This window comes from Hoplias malabaricus, chromosome 4 (genome assembly GCF_029633855.1).
Source record: "Hoplias malabaricus isolate fHopMal1 chromosome 4, fHopMal1.hap1, whole genome shotgun sequence".
Lineage (NCBI taxonomy): Eukaryota > Metazoa > Chordata > Actinopteri > Characiformes > Erythrinidae > Hoplias > Hoplias malabaricus.
This window is the reverse complement of record NC_089803.1, coordinates 34,626,642-34,638,768: the sequence shown is the minus strand read 5'-3', so window position 1 is coordinate 34,638,768 and position 12,127 is coordinate 34,626,642. Positions and strand designations below refer to the sequence as shown.

At 39.2% G+C, this 12,127-nt stretch overlaps 1 protein-coding gene across 3 annotated transcripts in view; it reads left to right on the top strand.

The window, feature by feature from the left end:
• Window positions 1–12,127, top strand: part of cntn1a (contactin 1a) — an 82,302-nt gene that overhangs the window by 58,062 nt on the left and 12,113 nt on the right. For all 3 annotated transcript variants that reach the window (XM_066667304.1, XM_066667305.1, XM_066667307.1), the window contains 6 exons: window positions 1,070–1,220; window positions 3,206–3,333; window positions 4,588–4,760; window positions 7,178–7,310; window positions 10,738–10,902; window positions 11,794–11,943. In XM_066667304.1, the coding sequence (XP_066523401.1) occupies window positions 1,070–1,220; window positions 3,206–3,333; window positions 4,588–4,760; window positions 7,178–7,310; window positions 10,738–10,902; window positions 11,794–11,943 (900 nt within the window). The remainder of the gene's footprint in view (window positions 1–1,069; window positions 1,221–3,205; window positions 3,334–4,587; window positions 4,761–7,177; window positions 7,311–10,737; window positions 10,903–11,793; window positions 11,944–12,127) is intronic.

Genomic DNA, 12,127 nt, shown 5'->3' with positions numbered 1-12,127 from the left:
AGGATTTGCGTTCACCCATTAGTGTTTAGCAAAAGAAGTCTAGCCAGGTTCATAGAATTTGTCTGTGATAGAACAACTGGTGTCAAATTGGATGTTATTAACATGCCAATAGTTATTTTGTTCAAAAAATACTTCAGTAGTCTAGTTCCACAAAATAGAAGACTTCTTATTCAGGTTTGACTTTTCTCCCTTAAATGGTGCAGCTGTTAGGTTGGGTTGCCTGTACAGAATGTAACTGTTGCACAAGTCAAACCTGGGAAACTTTAGTTATCCTATTCATTTCTACTAGCAAGCCATTTTTCTTCCCACTGACGACTGAGCTAGTACAAAACCAGAGTGTGTTGTTGTACTTGCTTCTTTCTGAAAGGGAGAAAATGACATGCAGCATTTTCTAGCCCACCATTAATATAATATGGCAGCAAGCCAGTCCGTGTTAGTTAACATGAGCCATTTGCTAAATTACTGTGTTCTTTCCAAATTACTCAGTATTAAGACCACCCATGATTGCCTGATTTTGCTCTTCCAAGGTGAATAATTCAAAGATAATGTCTAGTTGCTGCTGTAATGTCTTGTTGCTGCTGTCCTATACTTTATTATTTTCAGCTACAGCCATGGTATAAATTTTAGTCACAGGTTCATAGGATCTGAAGTATCATGTACAATATTTACTCACTCTTCATGTGGCAACATCAGTAATATCAGTGCTTATTGAAGTAATATTGTTAAATTGATATATCAGTGATATATAACTAGCGAAGTGGAAATCAGAATCAAGACACAACTTAGTAATGACGTGTTTACCTTTAGTTCATGTGATAATTTTTTTCTGTCTCTATTTAATTGTTGAAGTTCATGTTAATCCTGGTTTAGCACAATGGGAAGTAATGAAATCAGATTATTTAAAGTAAATAGTATGTTAGTGAGATTATTCTCCACACGGCTCAAAACTTAAATGCTATAAAATATAAAAATCAAAAGTTAAATACATAAAAATATTTCTAGATTTAGACATTAGCTAATGGATATATGATTAAGAAATGTGAATAATAGGGTTTTTTTGTGTTTTTAGTGTCTGCTCCAACATTTGAGTTGAACCCAGTGAAGCAGATGATACTGGGAGCAAAGAATGGTCGTGTGGTGATTGAGTGTAAACCCAGAGCAGCTCCCAAACCTACAATCTCTTGGAGCAAAGGCACAGAACTGCTCTCCAACACCAGCAGGTAGGAGACAGTATTGAAAAGTATTCAGAAAAACATCAGGCTAAGTTCGGGTTATGTCAAAATGTTTTTTTTTTTTTAGTTAAAGGAGCAATAGTGATTTATCCCATGATCCCTATCAGCCTTATAATACAGAAATTAAATGGACTCCTATCAGCTGGGATGTGTCAGAGGTTCTGTACTAAACCTAATTTAAACATGGCCACTCCCATGTGGGATGGCCCACTATATGGAGCATGAACTGGTTCATTCATTTGTTGTGAGTTGCACTTTACAGAAAAAAATGTATATACATATATTTAAAAATAATTTTCCTACATATTTTGATCTATTTTTGTGATAAAAAAATAAGGGCCTGTGAGCACTTTGACACAAGCCGTGTCACTTGTTGATTCACTAAGTGCGAGTTAGTGTCCGGTTTGAAAGTGTCTCTCTCCAGTTTGATATCTTCCCTAAGAGCACTGGTGCTAAGGTCTTAAGCTCCTGAAGCAGGACAGACACTTGCTGAGTGAGAGTTCATCTCACTGTGAAAACACAAGCCCTAAAATGATCCTCCAGTGACCCATGCTTACTCTACCCAAACATATGCTCTGGACAAGGCTGGGTAATCCTGATACCCTCAGTAAATTCCCAGGTGAAGTCAGGGCACGAAGCAGACTTAATTACTCAAAGGTGATTTCCTAGAATTCAGAGGGACACGTATTAGAATCAGTTTGTGGTATGTGTTAAAAAAACAAGTTAAAGGCCATGAGTAATATTACCGTATGGAAGCATAAACACTGATCTGCCAAAACAATAAAATGACCTCGTTTCAACACTCATTGTCATCAGCTGCACTTAACATTTATCTACACTTTGTCGTTCTACAATTACAGAAAGTAGTCCTAAAATCTGTTGTGCTGCATACTTTGTTAATCCCCTGTCATAATGTTCTTCAATGGTAAGGACAAGTGAGATCAGATATGATTTGGGTGGTGGATCATTTTCAGCACTGCAGTGTGTGTGGTGTGTTGTGCTGATCGAAGTGGATCAGAGTTTGCAGTTTGTTTTATGAGAGTGTAAAGTTTAGATATAGACAGTGTGATTTGAAGTGTAAAATTGTAAATAAAAAATAAATAAATGAATAAATAAAAAGCTTACTGACCCAGCTTTCTCTACAGAGGTATAGAAATCACTTTTTAAAAATCATGTTTAAAGGAATGGTATGGCAAATGGGATTCATCAGCTAAGAGAGGTTTGTTGTCCAGTTTCTTTAGCAGTGAAATTACAACTCTAACTGTAACTGTAAAATGTAGCTCATGTAGTTATGGAAATTTGTACACCAGCTTTGTTTGAGAATACTAAAGGTGGTTTTGCTGTAAATGTGTAAGTATGCATGATTAAGTATGCAGTTTCCTTAATTACTGAAATATAATCTTCTATTGCTTGGTAATTTTTTAGTACAGAATTAAAGTGGAAGCACTGAACATATCGTGTTTAATTGATTACATTTGAGGGCTGCACGATGGTGCAGCAGCTAGTATCGCAGTCACACAGCTCCAGGGACCTGTAGGTTGTGGGTTCAAGTCCCGCTCCGGGTGGCTCTCTGTGAGGAGTTTGGTGCATTCTCCCTGTGTCCGCATGGATTTCCTCTGGGTGCTTCCTCCCACAGTCCAAAAACACGTGTTGGTAGGTGGACTGGTGATCCAGAAGTGTGAGGCACCCTGCGAAGGACTGCCACACCCTCAAGGGTGTGTTCCCACCTTTTCCCCAGTTATTCCGGGTAGGCTCTGGACCCACCAACACCCTGCACTGGATAAGCCGTTACAGACAATAAATTAATTAATTTGAGCTAAATTAATTTTGTGTTTTATGTTGTCAGACAACTTCTTCTTTATCAGAGATACAGGGAATGCTTGGTGTGTTAATTGCATTGCAGTGTCTGTGCATGGTAAAATTAAGCCAGTGAAAAGAAACTGGAAATTCACCTGTTGAACGAATTATGGCAGGATTTTCATCTGGGAGGACGGAAGTCTGGAGATCCGCAACGTTACCAAGTCAGATGAGGGAAAATACACCTGCTTTGCTGAGAATGACAGAGGGAAAGCCAACAGCACTGGAGCCCTCTCAGTGACAGGTAGGGGGCTGAACACTAACGCTGTGTCAGGCTGTTTGTGTCATAAATGCACAGTTAAAAACATAATGCTTATATTGAGGGCTGTACACATACATACATGTTAATGCTGAGATTTGAAGACTGGCTAGATTAGATTAGATTATGTGTAATATAAGATATCTGCTAACTATCTGGACTCAAACAGAGACTCAGGATTTAATTAATGTTTGCAGAGAAAGATTAGTATACATCTGACTCCTGTGTTCTTATCAGTGTAATGGAAGTGTGTGCAGCAGGTAAGGCATCAGATTAATTTGGAATAATTGTATATATTTTTAAGTAAGAGATAAATCTGAGTTTGTGAATGCATTTGTGTGACAGAGAAAGAAAGAGAGTGAGAGAGAGAGAAAATAAGTGTTTCCATCCTGAGTTGCATCTGTTTATAGCAGCCTGTAGCAGCAGAGAGAGAGAGAGAGACAGATTTTAAATCTTAGCTGTGAGTAATCTTGCTGTTCAGTGAAGGCACCCCACTGTTATTGATATTAGACTTAGCCCTGCCCTCTGCTGGTCAAAACCTTACAATACATAATCCTCAGCATCATATTCACTTTATTTATCCAGTATGTTACACATATTAGGGACTAGTGTTAGTAAAATATGTAAAATAATTTACAAAGTAGGAATAAAAAGCAATAAAGTAACAGAAAATAAAACAAACATTAAACACAAGAGCATGCCATGATGGCGCTTTACGTAGCCTCAGCTTCTGTAGATAACTTGAGGGCCCTTGGTTCGATTCTTGTCTAGAGTCAAGAGTGTTACATGACCTCCTCCTGTCTACGTGGTGCTGTTTTCGTTACACATCCCAAAAACACATGTTGGTAGGTGAATTTACTGTGTGAAATTACCCCCTGGTGTATGAGTGACTGGTTGAGTGTGGGATGTCTTGTGATGGAATGGCATGCTCTCCAGAGTGTGTTCCTGCCAGTGATTCCAGGCTCTGGACCCACAGCAACTCTGATCAGGGCAAAGTAGTGACAGAATGAATGAATGAATGAATGAATGAATGAATGAAATCCATAAGAATATATAAGAAATCTTGGAGAAAGGGTAATCAAAATGTATTTGTATCAGTGCTGCTCCTACATACATACTTTGTTCACTGAATGTAAAACGCAGATGTCTCATAGATGTCTGTAGGTGGTTTAATAGGATCAAAACATTCTGAAGATTGCAGTCCAAGAGTCATGTTATTTTTCCCACTGTGTCGCTCAGATGCCACTAAGATCACACTGGCCCCCTCGAATGCAGATGTGAGTGTGGGAGAAAATGCCAGGATGCAGTGCGCTGCGTCACATGACACGAGCCTTGACCTCACCTTCATCTGGTCCCTCAATGGTCATGTGATCGACCTCGACAAGGAAGAAGAATCTTACCAATATGTAATGGTAAGAACGCACACATTTGGATTGTTGTACACACAAGCAGTTTATTTTCACATAGGATTAGCCGGACAGTACTTGGCTGTGGACTTAATGTAGCAGTTTAAAATCTTACACGACAGTAGCATTTTATATTACAGTGTATCATAGTCACTTTAATTAGTTCATTATTGCAACTTATTCAATCCTAAGTTGTGTCACTTCACACTGGGTATGTCTTTGTGTTTGGTGCTTGGTGTGTATTGTATGCTGTAGTGTCCTGTTAATTGCTACCTATCTATACATCCATCATGATTCATTTACATTTTTTAAATGAAGCAGCAGCTCTGAGAAATCCCATGATTGAAAAAGAGGAGATTAAAATGACTTTTATCAGGATGAAAGAGTTTACCTTTCCCATTCTAGTCCCATACAATGTTATTTTTCACACACGAAATCTGGAATTGAGGCGGCACGGTGGTGCAGCAGGTAGTGTCGCAGTCACACAGCTCCAGGGACCTGGAGGTTGTGGGTTCGATTCCCGCTCCGGGTGACTGTCTGTGAGGAGTTGGTTTGTTCTCCCTGTGTCCGCGTGGGTTTCCTCCCACAGTCCAAAAACACACATTGGTAGGTGGATTGGTGACTCAAAAGTGTCCGTAGGTGTGTGTCTGTGTTGCCCCTCCAGGCTGTATTCCCGCCTTGCGCCCAATGATTCCAGGTAGGCTCTGGACCCACTGCGACCCTGAACTGGATAAGTGCTTACAGATAATGAATGAATGAATAAATCTGGAATTTCAGCAGTACCTACTTAAGCAGCACAATGTTCCTGTGTAGTCCAGACAAGAAGTTTTCTTGCTGTAATATATCTGCTACTTCTCACAAGAGCCCTTTTGGTATTTTAACAGCAATTGTGCTTGGTCTCATGCAGGTAAGCTGAATGGCAGTATCACTGGGATTTTGACTTAGGCTTTTGTTCACACTCTCCCTTTAACATTACCATTTCTTGTAAAAGCACGGTTATGCAAAGGACATTTTTACTTGTATTAATTGTCCACTGCAGGCCATAATACATTCTCACAGCAGACGATTTGGCTTTGTCTGAAAATCATAACATTTTCACTGGTGCTCACAATTTCTTGTTTAACCAAGTAAAAAAATGACAGGCATTTTTCTGAAACCTGTTTAAAACTAGGCAATGTAGGCTTCTGAGAGGCTTGACTGATGCTGTTGGCCATTTAGCCGTGAGCAGTGATTTCCTCACTCATCCATTCTCAATAAGCCAGCTTGGCATAGACTCTAAAATAGTCCACCTCTCTCATCTCCTCCCAGTGAAAGAGAGGGACCTGTAATAGCCTAATGATGGATGATGGCCTGTGGCTGCAGTGTTCATGCGTCACGGCCTCTTTCTTTTGCCATTTAGGCACTCAGGCACTTAGTGGATGTTTCATTTTATGCCCTTAATGTTGCAGTTCTCCATGAGTTATTTCACTAAACAGCATTGCCTCTCAGGGATGCAAAATTTCAGTAAAGGATGTGACTGATGAACACTATGTGATTTGAATAAATAATGAAGTGATGTATTTTGGACATTGTGTCACCACTCATTATTGTTACAGACTCTGTGGTTGTCAAGCTAATGAAAGTTTTTAATATACTCTGTGTTATGAAACCTGTCACAGTAACATGTCCTCAGTTTAGACGAGAACCTGCTTATAGTCAGGACCAGACAGAGAGCCGACACTTGTGGATCACAAAAAGACTTTATTAACACGAGTCCAAAAGAGAAGTGAAAAAACAACAAGGGTCAAACACGGGGAGCAAACAGTACCTCTGGGATGTAACAATAAGCGCAGTCGAAAACAGGCAGAGTCCAGAACCGGAGAGGATAAACAATACTGAAGGGACGAGGCAAAAGACGTAAACCGAAAAGACATACAAGGAGTAGGCAACAAGATAGACAGGAATCTAGAGACCACTTTGTGTGCTGGGATGAACCACAACAATACTCAGCAGAGACTGGGAAATGACTGGGGTTTATATAAGGGGACAAACAGGTGTGCACGATTAGAATTCAGGTGAATGGGACCAGTGTAGAGTCATGTGATCATCTGGTGCATTCTGGGATATGGAGTCCTGAGAAGCAGGCGTGACACTTATTATTAATTATTATGTTTACATACAGTCTAACAATCCATTAATAAACTTTTAAAAAAGAAATAAATCTGGACTGTGAATATTTAGGTAAAAATCTCACTTGGATTAGAGTAAATGGAATAAAATTTCTGTCTGATTGAATGGGGGGTGTGTCCCAATGAGAAACTAAGAGTATGTGTTGTGCGTGAACATTTGTGTCATAAAAGTTTAGCAGTGACACTATGATTTAATTTTAAATGAATAAAAGTTCAAATATACTCAATTGTGTGTGTGTGTGTGTGTTTGTCTAGGATGGTCAGTCTGGCATGTCAAGCTGTGAGCTGCTGATTAAAGACACTCAGCTAAGGCATGCAGGCCGCTACACCTGCACTGCCCAGACACCTGTGGACAACATCACCGCCTCTGCTGACCTGGTGGTGAGAGGTATGACACACCTCAGAAACACACACACTCACACAAACACACAGGCAGTCTTGAACAAGACAGCAGCAGGTTAGCATTTCTCTGGTGGAAACATAAGGAAAATTCTCTAACGACTATTTCAAAAGAATTATTTAATATATTGTCTTTTTTTTTTTTTTTTACTTTTTTCATAATTGTGCTCATTTCCAAAAGTACTCACTTAAAGACAACGTCTATGATCGTCTGGTTTGTTTACGTTCAGAAGCTCAGTGTGTTTTAAGGTAGAATGATGTGTTTGAGGGGGAAAAAAGAGAGTGTTTGTAGATAGCTGAATATGTTTATATTCACTGTATGAATTACCACAGAAACTCATTTATTATTTAGTTTTGTAGCATTTTTGAATTGTCTACTTTCATACAGTTAGCGCTCTCCCCAGTTCCATCTACAGGAAAAATGTCTCAAAATTACTCACCTACTCATCTCCAAAGTTTGGAGGTCTATTTGTTGTCTAAAAACCTCCAAAAGGCAGTTTTTAGGCCATGAGCACTGAGAGAAAGCCTAGCACACCAGACTTTAATTTGCCTTTTAAGAGAAATAGATAGGTTCATAATTTATGAAAAGTAATGGAAACTATTTTCCATTGTTTCTGAAGCCTATGACTGGTTTGGCCACTGCCCCCTGGTGCACAGGTTATATTAAATTTTTTTTATTGGCAAACAGTGTATAACTAATGTGTATAACTAATGCAAATACAAAGATTCAGTATAAATGATATGTCAACAGCGTGGGCCAACAGTATCTGTGTCTGTTAGATGTGTTTATACTTTTCAACTTTGTTTGATTAAAACAAACACTGGTATTCAAGTATGAAACAAATATGAACCTAAGGCAACAAAAGAGACCCAGCACAGGACTAAATACGCCATGTATGTATGTTGAAAACAGTAGAGAAGCTTTTTTGATTTGTGTAGCAGAGGAATGTTTGGCACTGTTTTGGCTTCTCTATCCATTTCACCACCTCTTGCTGTATTTCCAGTTGGTGAAAATACCAGCAAGTATATAAGTAGTCCATTTAATGACAGGCATACCTCGGATATGCATCATATATCCTTTTTTATTAAGTTATATACCACACTACTACTAGTATAAACACAGCATTAGATCAGGCAGTAAGTGTACAGTAGTGTAAAGAAGCCAGTGAATGTATGTCAGTCGTATTTTGTAATAGGCTAACATGTAAAAATACCCTTGGCCTTCATAGGGCCTCTTTATGTAAGCTCATTATTGGCAGTGGGAGGTGAAATGTATTATATATGTATCATAGTATGGTATCTGTTGCTATAGGGAGATATCACATTAGAGGAAAGAAGCTACTTATTTTCTGTCTCTTCGTGTTTAAATTAATCTGGATTGCACTCAGGAGTTAAATGAAACTATAAGCATGACAAGAGACTTGGCCATGGTGGAGTCCTAATAAACTAATTAGCTTTATCTGTGGAATTTAAAGAAGTGTTATGACAGCCAGTGCCATTTCTTTATTAAACAGCACTGGAAACTTTCTAATAAACTGGACTGGCTGACATTCTGTCTGCTGTAGGACGCAGTGGAGCTGAGAGTAATGTTCTTCCTCAGGCTCAGTGGCTGTGAGGCTGTAGGGGAGAGCTGGATAATGAGGTGTATATCAAGTAAGAGTAAGCAGACTGTGCTGTTTTAGCTTGGACAGGTTTGCCAGCCTAGACACCCCGTACTGCCACTGTCAAAACACTCATAAACACATACACACACACACACACACACACACACACACAAACACACACACACACACACACTGGCATGAAAACCTTCTGGTTTGGATGGAGGCCAGCTGCAGAGAGGTCCAGAATTATGGTCAGTCATTTTCAGCAGAGGAAGGGGTTTTAGTGGGAAATGTAAAATTTCTCTGGGAGTGATATGGACTATAGAGACAGAGATGGCAAATTACTGCTAGTGACCAACGTTATTTCTGGCGTCAGAACAGTAATGAATGATAGAATTGGGCCAGATCTCTGTTCTTCTCTTTATTCTCCAATGATTACAGGACAATTGTAAGCATTTTCTTGACCACTTTTGCTTACAGATGTTTGGTGTTGCCAGGCAGTATTCCATGGATGTTAGTGATTGTTAATGGGACATGCCAAGGACTGTAATGTAATTTTGAGTTAGAAACCATTTGCAAAATAAACTGCAGTAAACACAGCTACGGTTAATGTGTTTGGGGTGGAGGTTTTGGCATATTTTGGGATGGATTTAGCTCGCAAAAGCATGACTCACAGGATTCGCTGCTTATGACAGGAACTATTCTCAGCCCTCCTTTTCCTCATGTTTTATCTCCGTCACTGTTATAATAGGCAGCTCAGGACATTTTCACTCACTGTTCAGAATAGGGTGCATGTTTATTGGAAAGACAGAGGAAAATGGACAAAAATCATTTGAGGTGTGTTCTGTTTGAGTCTGTGATTGTGGCGACTGATGAAAATGCACGGTTTGTTTGCTGAGGAAATTATGTTGAATGGAGGATCGATGATGGCATTTCAGCTTCTCATTCCCTTGTTAATTCAATGGGGCACATGCTGTTATTTCCTGAAGCCTGGGGAGATTGTCAGAATATCATAAAACAGCTAATTCCCAGCAGGTCTCAGTGCTGAAAGATGCTGATTTATTTGTGCTTAAAGACTTGTAGATCTCTCAATATACTTTCTCCAAACAAGTAGTATGGTACTAAGTGTATTTTAGTACAATGCCATTTCCCTAAATTATATGTTTCATATTAGATGGTGGCCTTATTCACCAAAAACCTAATACTTGTAATTAAAATAACATTATAATGTTGCTTTTTACATTAAATGTTATAACCCATGACTATGTTACATCCACTGACCCTGACTAACACTGCTGTTCTTGCTGGCTGTTCTCTCTTTCTTTCTCTGAGTTTAGGTTCCTGAGCGAGTGCTCACAGTCAACCTTTTCTACCATTTTATTTATTTTCACTTCTGTGGATAGAGAGACTGAAACTGCACCAAAGAAAATAAACAGAGAACTAATAGACGGCGAAACTTTCCACGAAATGCTCAGGGTGGATTTACAGGGATTTAAGAATGGTTGAGGCCAAAACCAATGGCTTGCTCAGATATAATATAAGGAAAATATTTATAGGAAGTGGGTAATATACTTGGAACCTCAAGCATAAAGTCCTCACTACCTGTCATTATTTAATTGCTTGTGCTAAAGAGTAGGATTTGAAGTGGAGAGTACAGAGCAGACATATTCTCAAACTGTAATTTTTTTTCAGGAAGTAGAGGTATTGAGTGAAATGGGAAATACCCAAATCCAGACCATTTAACTAATCAGTGAAGGCAGTGCAGCAGAAAGCCAGATGTGGTCAGCAGTTTCTCTTTCTTACTATTCTAAGGGCCTCCTGGACCTCCTGGAGGGGTGCGGGTGGAGGAGTATGGACCGAAGTCTGTGAAGTTGCTCTGGAGTCAGGGGTCAGATAACCTTAGCCCCATCTCCAAATACACCATCCAGTACAGAGAGACCAGATCTCCAGAGGAGGACTGGAAAGATGCCGTTACCTGTGAGTACAGCATTATAACTGAGACCAGTTTTGAAAATCCCAATTGGTTTTTCACCATTTCCTGTTTATTTACTGTTTTTAGTTTTGTATATTGAGAGAATCTTAAGACCTTGGAAATTTTTTTTACAGGAAGGTTTTTTATGTAGATAAAGTATTTTTCTTTCCAGTAGTAATATAAGAATAAAGCTGACCTGGCTAACTTTTTCTGCAAAGGCCAAAGAAGGGCACTGTGATCTACTTTGTGCCCTGTTTATTATACATTGTTTGTCCAAAGGATTTTAGACACCTACTTTTACAACATTTCTGGAAACAAGGGTAGTTTAAGGACTATGTTCCGCCATTGCTGCAGTAACAGCCTCCACTCTCCAGAGCGGGCCTTACATCAGATGTCGGAATGCTTCATTTTGGTCGATACGAACAGCATAAAATCCGTCAGTCAGTGACAGATGTTGTAAATAATATTGAACGTGTTTAAAAATCATATTATTGTTATTGAAACACTTTATATTACGATATATATTGGTACTGAATTATTGTCCAGCCCTAATTCAGCCACAAAAAGCCTTAATGTGGTCAGTTCTGATGCTGGATTATTATATCCGGATTACAAACATTACTCCAAATCATCCTGAAGACACCTATCCAGAGAACACAGTTCCACTGCTCCACAGCCCTTGGCTTGCATTGAGCATAACTACACAACAGCATAAAGTAGCTGAATTCACTGGCAAACATGTCAGTTTGTGTGTCTGAATTCTTATACTGTATACTTTTGAGGTCATAAAATCTTAACTGTAGTTCTTAATACCACTAAACGTTTGGAATTTGTTCTTGAGCTCAGTGTAAAGTGTATGAAGTGTATGCTCAGTGCTTTCATTCTTATGTTCCCAGCACCTCCTAATGTCGAAGGCAATGCAGAGAAGGCCACAGTAGTGAACCTGATCCCCTGGACTGAATACGAGTTTCGGGTCATTGCCACAAACACTCTGGGTACAGGAGAGCCTAGTGACCCCTCACCCAAAACCAGAACCGAAGACGCAAGTGTGTTCCTGAATCTCATTTTATCAATGTTATCCTTTATTGTTAGAAATATGCAGAAACTTCTACAACCATTAATGTTCAAAGGTTTTCAATTTAGGTCAGTCTGACCATAAAAACTATGCAGATTCATTTGTTCATTCATTCATCCATTCATTCATTCATTCTCTGTAACCGGCTTGAATAG